The sequence below is a fragment of the Peromyscus californicus genome, unplaced genomic scaffold (assembly GCF_007827085.1).
Source record: "Peromyscus californicus insignis strain IS unplaced genomic scaffold, ASM782708v3 Scaffold_7__1_contigs__length_154581171, whole genome shotgun sequence".
Classification (NCBI taxonomy): Eukaryota; Metazoa; Chordata; class Mammalia; order Rodentia; family Cricetidae; genus Peromyscus; species Peromyscus californicus.
Window position 1 is genome coordinate 153,280,984 of NW_026294595.1, and position 15,045 is coordinate 153,296,028.

At 50.1% G+C, this 15,045-nt stretch overlaps 1 protein-coding gene across 14 annotated transcripts in view; it reads left to right on the plus strand.

The window, feature by feature from the left end:
* The first annotated feature begins 2,314 nt into the window (after positions 1–2,314).
* Positions 2,315–15,045, plus strand: part of Slc17a9 (solute carrier family 17 member 9) — a 54,314-nt gene continuing 41,583 nt past the window's right edge. For 11 of the 14 annotated variants that reach the window (XR_008215040.1, XR_008215041.1, XR_008215039.1 and 8 more), the window contains exons 1-5: positions 9,767–10,385; positions 11,599–11,698; positions 13,432–13,562; positions 14,469–14,565; positions 14,805–14,901. Coding sequence is in view for 7 of the 14 variants with exons in the window: in XM_052724213.1 (XP_052580173.1) it covers positions 9,950–10,385; positions 11,599–11,698; positions 13,432–13,562; positions 14,469–14,565; positions 14,805–14,901 (861 nt within the window). In the remaining 7 variants the exon portion in view is untranslated. The other 3 variants (XM_052724208.1, XM_052724210.1, XM_052724211.1) reach the window with 3 other exon arrangements.

Sequence of the window (15,045 nt, forward strand, 5' to 3'; positions counted from 1 at the left end):
CTCGGACTGGAAGCTTCTGTGTCCTTGTCCCAATGGCTCTCAGTTGAACTGCTGCTAGAAGCCTGAATGCTTAACCAGCCAAAATGCTTAACCAGGCCAAATGCTTCCAGTTTCTGGTCCTCACACCTTATAAATCTTTCTGCCTTCTACCACCACTCCCTGGGATTAAAGGCTGCTTTCTGGGATTAAAGGCGTGAGTCACCATGCCTGGCTGTTTCCAATGCGGCCTTGAACTCACAGAGATCCAGAGGGATTTCTGTCTCTGGAATGCTAGGATTAAAGGCGTGTGCTAACATTTTCTAGCCTAAGTATCTTGTGACTTTTCTGTTCTCTGACCCCAGATAAGTTTATTAAGGTACACAATATTTTGGGGAGCACAATACCACCACATCCCAGTGGCAGAGATCTCTTGTATGCTTGAATGTGAACTCTTGCATGTTGAATCTGAGGAGTTTGGGGGACCATCTGCCTATCATGAATGCTTTCCCTCAATTTTGGAATGCCATCCTGACTTGAGACTTTATACTTACATGAAAGAACACAGAGTTTGGCCCCTGGTGTCATTACCTGTCACAGACTCTGACACAGTTCTGTGTACTATGGGTAGTATGTCCTAAAATAGTCTGCCTGTTCTGGAAACAGAATATCTCCAGTGGTATTAAGTCCTGGGCAACTACCCATCAATGGGGTTACATGTAAATCTGGTGGACTGGTAGGGCAGGAATGTGTGGCCTCAGGTGGGTATGGTTGTTTAAAGGGTTGTGGAAGTCTGCTGTATCTGAATCTCATCCGTGCCCCTAGATGAAGACCAAGTTAAGGGCCCAGTGTGACCCTAATACAGAAGAAAACTGCAGAAATTTTTGTGCCCAACTGTAATCAAGAGATGTGACTACAGGATGCTGCCTGTATATAACTTCTTTTTTTTTTCCTTTAGATTTTTAAAAATGTTATGTGAATGAGTGTTCTGCCTAGATGTATATCCATGCACCATATATGTGCCTAGTACCCACAGAAGTCAGAAGAGTGCATCAGATCCCTTGGAATTGGAATTATGGACAGTTGTGAGCTATAATGTGGGTTCTAGAAATCAAACTCCGGTCCTCTGTCAGAACAAGGGCTCTCAATCACTGAGCCATCTCTCCAGCCATTTGCATGTGACTTCAAGGGAGTTCCTTCTTAGATGCAGGTCCTGATGAAATTTCTCTTGCCTGGCTTCTCTGAAAGTTTGATGGAGACTCTGGATTGGAGGCTTTTGGAAGATAGCTACTACACTGTATCCTGTACTACACTACTATCATGCATGTGACTGTCCACTTCTTGAATCTACTATGCCATCCATGCATGACTGCCTGTCTCCTAAAGCGGGACCTGCAATGCCTGGTAGATAGGCTCTAAACAGCTCTGCCTTCCCCTTTCCTGTAAACATCTACAGGTTTCACCCATATGCTTGCACACATGTAGACACAGGAATTTTCCCTCTCATAGGTCAGATATCTGACAACCTCACCCAGCTGCTTCTCAAAAGTAAAACAAGCTGTCCTGTCACCTGAAACTCTGGTGTAAAGAGAGTGAGGGAGTAGTGGAGGTGGTGGTGGTGTTTCTCAGCACTTTTGGTGTTTACAAGGTTCAGCTGAAGGCACCAGCACCCAAAAAAAGAGCTGTTCGAAGCCGGGCGGTGGTGGCGCACGCCTTTAATCCCAGCACTTGGGAGGCAGAGGCAGGCGGATCTCTGTGAGTTCGAGGCCAGCCTGGTCTACAGAGCAAGATCCAGGAAAAGGCGCAAAGCTACACAGAGAAACCCTGTCTCAAAAAACCAAAAAAAAAAAAAAAAAAAAAAAAAAAGAGCTGTTCGAGAGCCCCAGAGATAATTTTGTGAATGGAACTGGCCACTCACAAGCATCTTTGGTCATCATGATGTCCACTGTCTGGCTTCCCCCAGACTCAGACCTAGCTGCTTGAACTCTTCGCTACCATGTGCACATTTGGCTTAGAAGGTGGATACAAATGATGTTCAGTACCAAAAGCTTTTTTTCTTCTTTTCAGATCTTAACTTTGTAGCCCAGTCTGGCTATATCTGTGCTTCAGGCATGCATCACTACATCTGGCTCCTGAAGTCTTGCAGCTGGAGAGCTCTCCAGCTACAAAGTCTTATTTGTTACATATGCCTGTCAATAACAGTGGAGTAAAATCTAATTATTCAGTCTGATTTATTTGGACTTCTCATCTTTAGAACTGTGTATGTTGGGTTACAGAAGAGGCAGGGATTAAGTGGAGTCTTGGAGGCTTAGGCCCAGGGTAGTGTCTGGGGAGTTGCTTTTATTCATGAACTCAGTCATCTGGACCCAGACTGCCTTCTCAGTGGAAATAAGCAAAGATCTAAGAAAGCCAGGATGACAGTATAAGCGGCAAGGAGTGAGTCTCTCAGCTCAAGGAACCGTGCCATGGCTCCCCGTGCCAAATTTGTATAACAAAACATGATATGGGGCAGGCAGATGCACTCAAAAGGCATAGCCATTGCTCCAGAGCAAGAAGCCTGTGCTTGGAGGACTATGACAGACGTTACCTATCTAATGTCTCCACATGGAATTTTCCACCTTGAACTGCAAAGATGGCTTTGTCAGTTGGGTCTAGGGCACCTCCTAGTATCAACTAGAGAATGTCCACCCCAGCTACTGCCAACTTCTGGCATTGCTCAGCTCCCAGCTAGATGTGATCTTCTTTCAGGCAATTCTGGCTGTACCCATGCCTTCTGCTTTAGTGACTGGGAGCCTGGGGAGGAATGCCCCCAATCCCTATGCACAGCCCAAGAACTCAGACCTCTCTTGCCCCAGGGCCTGGGTGATGCTGGGTTCTGTGCCCTACCCCCACCCCTAGGCATTACCTTGGCTACTCAACTATTCACATGGCAGCCAGGGTATCCCAACACTGAGGGGTTGGGGACTCTGTCCTCAAAATTTGCTAGTGAAGTCTCCCCTGTACCTTGGCCTCACCTGCCCTGTTAACTCTGGCAGCGTAGCTGTCCACCCTGTTGTTGAGGCTCTGGCCTGATATGTATATCCTAACACCCTGTGGCTGCTCCTGCAGACCTCATGTATCTTGCAGGTCCCTTCTCCATTCAACCTACTTAAGGTAACATCCCTTCTCTACTTTTGTTCACCTGTCCCCAGAACAGTGACCCCCCTCAAAAAGAAATGCTAAACAGCTGCCCTGCTCTGTGGTTCTGGATCTTTCATATACAATTTCTGAAGAGAGTCACATAATAAAATGGATAACTAGAAGAGAACAAACTTGCTAGTACTGTACACCAACATACAATCCCTGGGCTGCTAGGGAAGCAAACCTTTCTCTTCCATCATCTTTGTGTCCTACTAGATAACTGACATAGATGGAAGACTGACCTTGCTTTTAGGTCCTGATTGTTTTCCCCAGTACTGGGGATTGAATCCAGGGCCTCACATATGCTGAGCACACCCTAGCCTCAGGTCCTAATATTTTTTAATACATATGTATCCCATGATGAAGACCTGTTGTGAGCTGGGCTGTTGAAGGCTCGCTCATAAGGCATTCTGTGGAGGGTGGAGAGAAAGTGGAGCTTCTGAGTGCAATGGGAAGCCTTTAGTGGGTGTGTCCCAGTTTGCCTGCAGCTGTGTGGGGGAGGGATTTATTTGGGATAGCTGGAAATAAAGGAAGGATGAGCCAGTATAAGGAAGGAGCCCCAGAAGCCTGCAGGTGAGGTGTAGCTGGGACCCACCCTAGTGGGGGTGGTCATTGCTCAAATCCTTTGCCCAGGATTTCAAGGCCAGTGACCACCTTCACTGCCCCCAGTGCTATCACCAGCTCAGTTCTCCCAAAGATCCGTTTTTAAAGTTGACTGCCCTAAAGTTTTACTATCTTTGCATTTGGTTATGGATCGATCCCTAATTTTTACTAGACCATTTCACAGCCCGATGAGGTCTTTCATCACTATCCTCCAGGACTTTGTAGCAAAGACCAGAGACCCCCATATGTACTGCTCTGAAAGTTACTGCTGGCAGGTCTGGGACCACAATCCCCCAGGGAATTCTCTTCCCCAGCCGGAAGTCCCAGTGGTAAGCCTGGAGCTGCGGAGCTGGAAGGTCCCTGGCCCTGCCTCCCCAGACATCAGTAGGGCGGGACTCAATTCCGGGGGCGACACGTCCTAGGAGAGCTAGACGGAAGCACTGGGACTGACACGTGGACTTGGGCGGTGCTGCCCTGTGGGTTGGCCTAGGCCTGAGGGGAGGGCACGGTACTGGGACACAACGGTGCTCATGCCATCTCAGCGCTCCAGCCTGATGCAGTCAGCACCAGAGGAGGCCGGCAAGACCCCATCTGCAGCAGCAGAGGATGCACAATGGTCCAGGTGAATGGGGATGTGGGTGGTGCTGGGGCAGGGAGGACATTTACATTTAGGGAGACGCAACTTTACGGGGCCAGAGTTCAGGGAGCACCAGACCCTAGGGGCGCCTCCCAGGCTATCTGTATGTAACCTGCCACCTTCGCTTCTGGAACTGGCATGCTCCTCTTAGCTGCCCAAGAAGAGGGAGAACGCAGATGCTCAACCAAGTAAAGGGACCCTCCTCTTCTAATCAAATACCAAAATCTGGCAAATGGCTCCTTCGCCCTTCTCCCTGCCAGTATTCTGAGGTCTGGGACACTTGGTGGACACACTGGGCTAGACAGATGCTCACAGCCTAGGGATCCAAGCAGCACCTCTGTGTCAGAGAGGCAGGTCCTGAGTTCACAAGGCTTCTAAACTAAGAAGGGAAACAGCAGTTACTATCCTCATTCATACTCCATTCCCGTTTCCACTGCCCTCCAAACAAGTAGCCCCACAGAAACCAGGTACAAGAAGGTGGCATCTGGCTACAGGACCACTGTGAGAGGGTTCAAATGGGAGCCCAAAAGAGGAGATTCAGAGTACAAAAAAGCTCACACCCTGCTCCGGTTCCTGAGCCCCCAGGTGGAGGTGCTGGACCCAGGGCCCAGAGTCAAGCCTTGGCACCTCCCAGTCACCTCAGGCAAGAGCCCTGAAGCGACTGGGAGGGATTTCAAGGTCCTCCTAGAGCGGCTGAAAGGCACAGCAGGAGGTTATGGAGAGGCACCAAACCAGATCTCAACCCTGCCAGTGACAATTAGGGGAGGGCCAGAAGAGGAGCATTGTGTGCCTGCTCTCACTAGCTCTTGCTCTCTGGTTTGCTACCTCCCACCCTACCCCATGTTTATCCCAATGACTCTGCTTCACCTGGGCCCTGGAGGCACCACTGTGGGCTTTCTGAGAACTCTGAACTGTTCTGCCAATTTGGCTGTAGGTTACAATTTAATGGCTCTGCTTGGCCCTTTACTGCTCTCCCTGTGTGCATGCTCCAGTCACCTTTGGCAGAGGTGGTGGCTGAGAATTCTGGGGATTTTGCAGGGTCAAGGTCACTCTCAACTCATGTGGGGGTAACAGTAACAGCAATAAGTACTCTGTCTGCTTCCCATCTCTTCCAGTCCTCTTTGTGACTTGGGAGGCAATGCTCTCCTCAGCAAATTTTGGGGTGTGGGGAAGTTGGTTGGTCTGTCTGGTGCCCTGGCCACTGGTGCCAGCACATTTCCCCTTTCTGAACTAAGGGCCATGTGACCACCTGTTTGCTCAACCCCGGATGCTCTGCACAGGCCATCTACAGGAAGCCAAGACTACAGAAGTCTGGGAGGAAGTATCATGCCTGTTGAGAGTGCCAGCCTGAGCTCTGGCTCCAATCGGGCAGGTGGAACTTTTCAGGCAATCCTGTCCCAAGCTCCTGGTCCTAAAGAGCTCTCAGCAAAATGAGGGATCTTGGACCCTAGTCCTCAGCAGCTGGCCTGATAGGACCCCACCAGGAGGACTTTGATGTTGCCTAGGCTTTTTCTGATCTCTCATCGCCATCAGGAAGCTAGAGACACTTCTCATTTGGAAGGTGTGGGTCTAACTGGCTTCCTGCTTCTAACTAGTTTCTAGCAATAACAGGGCTGGGCAACCATAGGTGCACCTAGGGAAGAGTAGCATATTGGGTGGGTCTCTCTTGAACACAAGTGACTCTGCTGCTTTAGTCACATAAAGGAATAAAGCTCCTCTTGAAAGACACCTTTGGATTGTGTGGGTGAGTTAGTGTTGCTCCCGTGCTCCTGCTGTGATCCTTGTGCCTCCAGTCAGCTGAAACAAGCCACCTATACTGCATATAGAGTCCTCACCGAGGAGTGGGCTTCCACAAGTGGGACAGCACTTTAGGGCAAGCAGGACACTTTCCAGGGCAGCATTAATGCTTGACTGGTCCCCTTTGTTTTCAATAATCCAGTAGCAGTGTTTGCTCAGGACACTGTCCTAACAAGAAAAGAAAGCAGAATTGGGAGGTGGGGGTTGCTGTGTTCTGGGCTCTTACTGGGAAGAGTTCTGTCAAATCCAAGAACAGACTCTTGAGGAGATAGGAGGGAAGACTCAGAAACCCAGCTCCTGGAGGCCTGAGAAGGAGCCAAGCTACACTCTGCCATGTACATGTGGCACCAGCTAATGGGGGCAAAACCTTTCTTGAACCAACTGCTGGCAGTTTCCCCAACTAATAAGCTTCAGACCCACTGAATTCACATGGAGTCTTGCCAGATGATGACCCCCTCCTGCCTGCTAGCCTATCCATGCCTTGTCTTCTCTATGAAAAGAAGTAGTATCTGGGGATCCCAGCCTGAGAGTAGCTTGAGCTCTGAGTCTTTCCCCTCAACCAGCAGGGAACTTGTTGACATCATATTGGGTAAGCTCCCAGCTTGCTGCCCTCCTCAGTGCCTGGGGTCCCCAGATAGGTGGCAGAGGACTCAGTCCTTCTTGAACCTACTCAAGCAATTCCTTCCTGACTCTGGGGTTCAGAGGTTCCTTGCCACACAGTGGACACCACGTTGGCCATTACTAGAGCAGACCTCAGAAGTATCCACCTCCCCTGACCTCTCTGGAAGATGCTTGGCACTCTAGTCTGGGGACTGCTGCTGGTCCCCAGGACACCACACATCTTTTGGGGAGTACAGGGTATAATGCCCCCAGGAGCCCATCTCACCTGATACCTGTCTCACTGTTACCCTTCCTCTACTCTTTGAGGCCCATCTACCTTCTTCTCCTGCTAGACACTGATCACACAATTTGGGCTCCTGGCTTGTGGCTCTAAGTCTTCTCTCTGCCGTTTTATTTTGACTTTGCTGCTCCCATGGGCTGTCCATTCTGCCTCCTGGCCCTCACCTGTGACTCTGTCCAGCACTTACCCTCTGGGGTTCTGAACCCAGCCCAGCTGCAACCTTGGGTCCCCCAAACCTAGTGCTCTAGCTAGATATCTGCTAGTTTGTCTCTTCCCTGCTCTGTCTGTTTCTATGTTGAGGGGGTGACCAGTGTCAGTCACCTGCCTCGAGACTCTAGCCTACTTCCAAAGGATTTGTGTCCAGTTATGCCACCCTCCTGTCTGCCCCCTCCCAGAAAAGATGTCCTCTCTCAAGCCCTTCCTCTTTCTTCTGTATTGAGCACCCACTTCCCTAGACCTCAAACCCATTTCATATTTTAAAAATCTGAACGGTAGTTTTCTTCTAGAATCCTTGTGAGGATAGTTATGCAGAATCCCCAAACATCCTAACCCACATTCTCCATTGCTGTCCTAGATGGATGGTATGCTCATCACTATTTGTGAGTCATTGTGGATATTCTAGTGGCTGATGACTGACTGACCAGTGATGTGTAGAATATTCATGTTGATATTTGCTGTGCAGGGTGTCTTTAAGAGGAGGGTCCCATGGGCCAAGGGCCATTCTCCACTGTCCTGCTTTGGCAGAATCAGGCCAAGTTTGCCTACTCAAACAATAAACTCTTACAAAAAAGAATCTGCTTGCCAGGTGACCACACACAGAGACAGGAAAGCAAGTCTCAAATCCACCTCCCACTAGTGACAGTGATTGAGTACTTGCCTAGCAAGAGTGAGATCTTAGGTTTGATTTCCACCTTTAGAAAGAAAAAAAAAAAAAGGAATCAGATCTCTCTCCCCAGTAGAGAGCTGGGGTCTTTACAGGCTGAGATGAGGGAAATAATGTGGACCTTAGATCTATGCGTGTGTGATCAAACTCACGAACAGTACCCAGACCTGCATGTCTGTCATCACCATCTCTCATAAAACTGATGATATCCAAATTCACTGAAGAGCAAAAAGACAGAGCAGATGAGGCTGGTCATGTCTGGAGGGCATATCGTATTTCCTGTTTCACTATCAGATCCCTCCTGTCAGCAGAATTCTCTGGGTGGATATTAATCCAAAACTTGAATGTTTAAGAAGCTAGCAGCAGCTGTGAGGTGGTGGCACATGCTTTAATCCCAGCGCTCGGGAGGCAGAGGCAGGTGGATCTCTGTGATTTCGATGCCAGCCTGGTCTACAGAGTGAGTTCAAGAACAGGCTCCAAAGCTACACAGAAAAACCCTGTCTCGAAAAAACAAAAACAAAAACAAAAAAAAAAAAAGAAGAAGAAGAAGAAGCAGTTAAGCAGCAGCAGATAGCAGCACACACCTTTAAAAACACGACAGGAGGATCTCTGTGAGTTGAGGCCAGCCTGGTCTACATAGTGAGCTCTGGAACAAAATAGAGAGACCTTGTCTTAAAAAAAGAGAAGCAGCAGCAGCAAGCTAGTTAGTAGCTTATACCTGTAGGTCTAGCACTCAGAAGGCTGAAGCAAGGGGATTGCTTTGAGTCTGAAGTCACCCTAAGCTTCATCATTCTAGGCTAGTCGGCACAGTAAGATGGAGGCGGGGCAGGGAGAGAGAGAGAGCACTTTGCTTGCTACCCTTCCATCTAGCTAAGCCCACCAGCCTACCATGTGACCTTAAATATACCAGGAAGTTAATTATCTTCAAAGCTCTTCTCAGGAAGCATGAACCTGGCCCCCATAATTGGGCCACATATCTCACTCTAAGAGATCCTTTCTTAGTTGGAAGCCTAGTCAGGGTCTGTTCCTCCTCTGAGACTATTTGTCTTCCCACTGTCTGATGTACAACAAACCCCACACAAGTAGGAGCCCTGAGCTCCCAGTTGCACTGCTGTGTGGGATCTCACTGCCCATCAACCTTGCTTTGCCCGAATTCCTCCTGGGTAAATTATCCCCACAGTTCTAGATCCTCTCCTGACTGCCTCCCTTTCTGGGAAGGATCAAGAGCTTTCCTGGGAACCTTTGAGGGCTGACTGTACTGGGAGCCTTCTGCTCCCCCTGAACCTTGCCTTCTTTGGGTTCCCCTACTTAGCACATTGCTCTGAAGGTTGTTAGCTCTGGCTCCCTTTCTGAATCCCTGTGGTCAATAAGAGGCTTGAGAATATGGGTAATGCTAGTGTCTAGTCCTCAACTTGGGATCCTGTGTAGTCCTAGCAGCCAGAAGCATGGACCCAGGCTCTGAGCCTTGTGAATGTGCTGTCATGTATTTAGCCTGCCTACATCCTGAGGGCTTTTGTGCTATTTTCAGCCCCTGTGTTTAGTATTGGTCTTATCTTCTAGAAGACAGTGCCAAACTCCCCACCAAAGAGGTTATCTTAATTCCCACCCTTACTGTTTGCATGACTCCATTCTGGAAGGTATCTGAGTGATCAAGACTGTCTATGGGCCCTCTCCAGTTCCTGACCTCTCTGTGTGTCTCACAGGCCTGAGTGCCAGGCATGGACAGGGATGCTGCTCCTGGGCACCTGCCTGCTGTACTGCGCTCGAGTCACCATGCCCGTCTGCACTGTTGCCATGAGCCAGGACTTCGGCTGGAACAAGAAGGAGGCTGGTATCGTGCTCAGCAGCTTCTTCTGGGGCTACTGCCTGACTCAGGTGGTGGGCGGCCACCTTGGGGATCGGTAACCAACCCCCCTCTCCCCACTGCTCAGGCTTGAAGGGGGGCCATCACCTGGGTGCTCAGAGAGGCAGTATGGTCAGTCCCGCCCTTGCACACAGGAGAGGAGGGCCGATGGGGGAGGAGCTCAACAAATATTTGGGAGGAGGCTTAACCTTTAGGAAGAGAAGGTTGGGTGTGGCAGCTCTAAGGCAGTGGGTACAGAAACATGAAACAGACAGGCTAAACTCAGTTCCGTACACAGCACTCAGCCCCTCCTCTATAGGGCAGGCTGCAGTAGTGCCCACCACAAGGCTCTGTACAGTGGTTAGTGGTGATGCTCCCTCAGTCCTCTCACAAAGTATTTCATCCTGTCCCCATGTCTCCTCCAGCATTGGAGGTGAGAAGGTCATCCTGCTGTCAGCCTCCACCTGGGGCTTCATTACTGTCGTCACACCACTGCTTGCCCACCTTGGCAGTGGCCACCTGGCCTTCATGACATTCTCTCGAATCCTTACGGGTCTGCTCCAAGGTAAGGGCCATCTCCAGCTTCCTCCTTCTGATGTTGCCCTTCAACCTTGCCAGGAAAGGGTGGAGAGAGCACTGTGCATACCCATGTGCCTATATCCTTTGCTCAAAAGTCTGTTCTATATAACTAAGGTATTTATTTGAATGACAGCCTGTGACTATTCACTCAGGACAGGGATGGGGGGAGGGTGTTGCCATATCTTTGTTATCTGTGGGCAGAGAGAGAGATGATGGAGTTACCCAACCCCATGGCTCTCCTTCACAGGGTGGTGGGTCTTTGGTCTCTGATGAGGTCCCAGGTCTCATGCTCTCAAGGAACAAGAACTGCCTTCTAAGGAGCCCCATTTATTGACATGGTGATAAAAAGTTCCAAAGGGGAAGCAGGCTGATGGTTCCTGCCTCCCCATTGTGAGTAATAACAACAGGGAAGCTGTGAGTTCCTATTACCACACCCCCAAAGGGACCTTTCGAGGAGTCTCTCCAGACTGGGGTTTAGAACCCTCTAGAATGAAGAGAATACTCAAGCTTTTTTATTTATTTTGAGACAAGGTCTCACTATGTGTAGCTCTGGATGGCCTGGAACTCACTATGTAGACCAGACTGGCCTCAAAGTTTTAGAGATCTGCCTGCCTCTGCCTCCTGAGTGCTGGGACTAGAATTGTGTATCCTGCTATTTCCAAGCTTTTAAGCTGCCTACAAACCAAAGGAGGAAACTCTCCAAAGAAGAGTAGGTAGAGTTACTTTCCTGGAAGGGTATATTGTGTACACAGCACACATACGGCACACATATGGAAGTGTCTGAGGGAGCCGGAGCACAGGTGAGAATCTTCTGTGTAGTCTGTGTGTGCACACATAAATGTGTTAGTGGGAGGGCTAACAAGTGTCTCCGGGGAGCCGATGTGGGGCATGTAAGTGTGTGTGTGTGTGTGTGTGCAATAGCCTGGGGGCCAGGTAGTATGCCTGGGCAGAGGAGTTTTGAAGTAGAGTGTTCTCCAAGGGATGTTTTACATTGCTCTGTAGAACTCTTACCCTGAATTAATTTGGTTCCTTACCTAAATGTTGCCAAAAGCCCAGCCCTGCTGGTCCCTTACAGCCCAGTGAGGTAATGGAAAGGAGACACGGACGTCCTCTGGATTCACAGCCCGAACTCAAGTGTTGTCCTGACCCTCACCGGCTTTCTCTGGGCACCTGGTGACAGCATTCTCTGCTTGTTTTAGGTGTTTACTTCCCAGCCCTGACCAGTCTGCTGTCCCAGAGAGTTCAGGAGAGTGAAAGGGCCTTTACCTACAGCACTGTGGGTGCCGGCTCCCAGTTCGGGTAAGGCCCCACCTTCCAGGGGTTCAGGAAGCTTCCACCTGAGCTCTCAAGGTCCATTCCTCAAGTCCAGCCGTGATGGTCAGGGTAGAGGTGCTTGAGAACTCTGTTGGCTAGTGCTAGGTTCCAATAACTGGTGGCTGTCCCTCAATTCTGTGAGAAGTGCTACATTTGTTGCCACCACAAAACAACTGACAAGAAGCAAATTAAGAAGACAGGATTTACTTTAGCTTGTAGTTTGAGGGTACAGTCTATCGTGCAGGGAAATCATGACAGCAGGAAAATGAGGCAGCTGGACACATTGTATCACTGCCAGAGCTGAGAGATACATGTTGATACTCAGTTCACTCTCCTTTTGGAGGGGGGATTGGTTTTTGTTTGTTTTGAGACAAAGTTTCACTGTGTGCCCTGGCTGGCCTGGAACTCACAGAGACGTCCCTTGCCTCCACCTCCTGAGACCTGGAATTAAAGGTGTCTGCCACCACAACAGCTCAGGCCAGGACCTCAGCCTTTGGTTTGGTGCTGCCAACACTCAGGATAGTTCTTCCTTCCTCTTCACAGTTTAACCTTTCTGGAAATACCTTTATAGACATATCCAGAGGTGTGTTTCTATGATGATTCTAAATCTTGTCAAGTTGACAATAAAGGTTAACCATCACAGCATGTCTCTGCCTTTCTGGATGCTGTAAGCTGGGGCTCTGGCATGTGGACTGGGTGAGCACTTGCTTTACCCTAGGGGAGCCAGAGGCTGCCCCACCCTCTGTGAGATATCCCTATGTAAGCATGCATGGAGGAAGGGCCACTAACTAGTATGTTGGGTGGACTCCTGGGAGGTTAATGGGGACTTTCTGAACCATCCAGGCTTGGGTCTACTGTTGCTGAGTTCAGGATGGGGAGTGGAGAAAGTGGGAACACTGAGGCCACCTGTGTGAGGGGCCAACTCTGCTGATTAGGGTGGTCTGATTTAACACTAAAAGCACAGTTCACATTGTGAAATGTGAATGTCAAAGAAACAATAGGGCTAAATTCTACAGAGGGGTCCAGTATACATCTTCAATCCCAGTTCTGGTGTCCTGCACAGCAGACAGGGTTCTATGCATGGCCAGGAGGGCTGGGGAGGGAAAGTGCTGCCTCCACCAAGGGTAGAGTACTGCCCCAGGTGCTGTGCCTGGGACACAGATGAACGCACAGGAAGGAGAAAGGCAGCTCAGCCTCACACCAGAGCCCAGTGTTCTCTCTCTTTCTTGGATGAGTGCACAGAGTGATGGGTGGAGGGTGGAGGGTGAGGCAAAAGCACCACTTATTGCATCTAGGACCATAGTACCCTGGAGCCAAAGGGAAGAGGAAGGCTTCCATGCTTTCACACTTAGAAGTTTTTCTGGAATATTATCCTCCATAACACATGGAGAAAAAGAAAGAAGGAAGGAGTATTTTCATTTCAGTGTTTCCTAAGCTTTCCTTTTATCATTACCTTTTTTCTCCCAAGCATTCACATGACAAATTGTACGCCAATTTGAAGGTCTAGAAGAAAGAAATTAGAAACGCAGCAACTGCAGTTCCCATGCTGAGTCTCCTTAGCTGCTCCCAGATTCCCTTTGCCCCAACTGTCCCACCTCCAGTCTCTCTGAAGAGCAAAATAGATGAGGCAGACCATCTGAATAGCTTCTTGCCCTGGAGGCTTGACTCATTTGTGGACAGCCACCAAGGTCACTGCGGCACTCCTCTGTATCTCCCAGGACCCTGGTGACTGGGGGCGTAGGCTCGGTGCTCCTGGACTGGTGTGGCTGGCAGAGTGTCTTCTACTTCTCCGGTGGTCTCACCTTGCTCTGGGTGTACTACGTGTACAGGTACCTGCTGAATGAGAAAGGTAACCTCAGCCATGCGGGCCAGTCCTTGTGCCTCCTCCCCTCCCCGCAGTGCCGCAAACATCTGTTGCATGAACTTTTCCTGGGAAGAGTGAATAAATATGCACTCCTCCCAGACAGAGCACTACCACCAACAGATCAAAGAAATGATTCCACTCAAGTCTAGCTTGGTTTCACTCCAGCATGGATGGAGTCCCCTTCTTACCTTAATCTCCCAACCCACTTTTATCTGGGGCAGTATTACAAAAAGCATGGGCGAGTGGGTGGTGGTGGTGCAAGTCTACAATCCCAGCACTTGGGAGGCAGAAGCAGGCATATCTCTGAGTTTGAGGCCAGCCTGGTCCACAGGATGGCCAGGGCTACACAGAGAAACCCCATCCTGGGGTCGGGGTGGGAGTAAAAGGGGAGCACAGGCAAGAGTGGCTGGAATCTCAGGTGAGGGTCTAATATCAGTAGGCTCCATATTGAGGGTATCTTTATGGGTAATCATAGCTGCCTGGTGAAGATAGTAATGACCAGCTCAAAAACCTAAGTGCTGATCCCTTAGCCGGCCAGCCCCAGCCCTGGATTCTCATCATATTGTTCCATCGAGGCTAAGGCTGACATAGGGAATCTAGCAGGTGAAGGCAGGTGGTAGACTAGGCTGAGTCTTCAGGTAGCAAGAAGAGGCCTCAGAGGGACTTCAGGCACAGGCACGAGTTAGATATAGAACTGTACGCTCATGGGTGGTCCCTCCTGATAGCCACTCCTTAGAAGGGTGGTCCCTCCTGATAGCCACTCCTTAGAAGGGATGGTAAGATGCACCCTGACTCCTCTGCCTAGCAGTTCCTAAATGGCTGCTGTGTTAGGGACAGACATGGGGTGCGTGGTCCTGAGAGCTATCACTGTGAAATCATTTGTTCCCCTAGACCTTGTTCTGGCCCTGGGTGTTCTGGCACAAGGCCTGCCTATGGCCAGGCCCTCCAAAGTGCCCTGGAGACAACTCTTCCGGAAGCCCTCTGTCTGGTGAGCCAGGGTTGGCACGGCCAGGCAGAGCATGGGTGAGGACAGGGCAAGGGGCAAAGCAGCCACTGTTGCATGGAGCTGGCTATGCTTGGCAGGACCCAGTCCTGACACTCCAGCAAATGCCCCATGTTTCAGAGGGTAGGGCCTTGGTGTCCTGGGGGAAGGACTGGGTCCCACATGGAATCAGTGTCAGGAGCGCCAGCAGCTGGGTAGAACCCTGAGCTTGGTGCCCCACACAGGGCGGCAATCTGCTCCCAGCTGTCCTCGGCTTGCTCCTTCTTCATTCTGCTCTCCTGGCTGCCCACCTTCTTCAAGGAGACCTTCCCCCACTCCAAGGTGGGTAATGTTGCCTGGGTCCTCACAGGGTCAAGAGGGCAAAGCTTGGGCTGTAAAGGCCCTTGTGTGTGGGTGGTAACACCCTTTGCTTGGTAACTCCATCACCATATGGGCTTCAGGCCTTGAGATGACAGTCCATTTGGG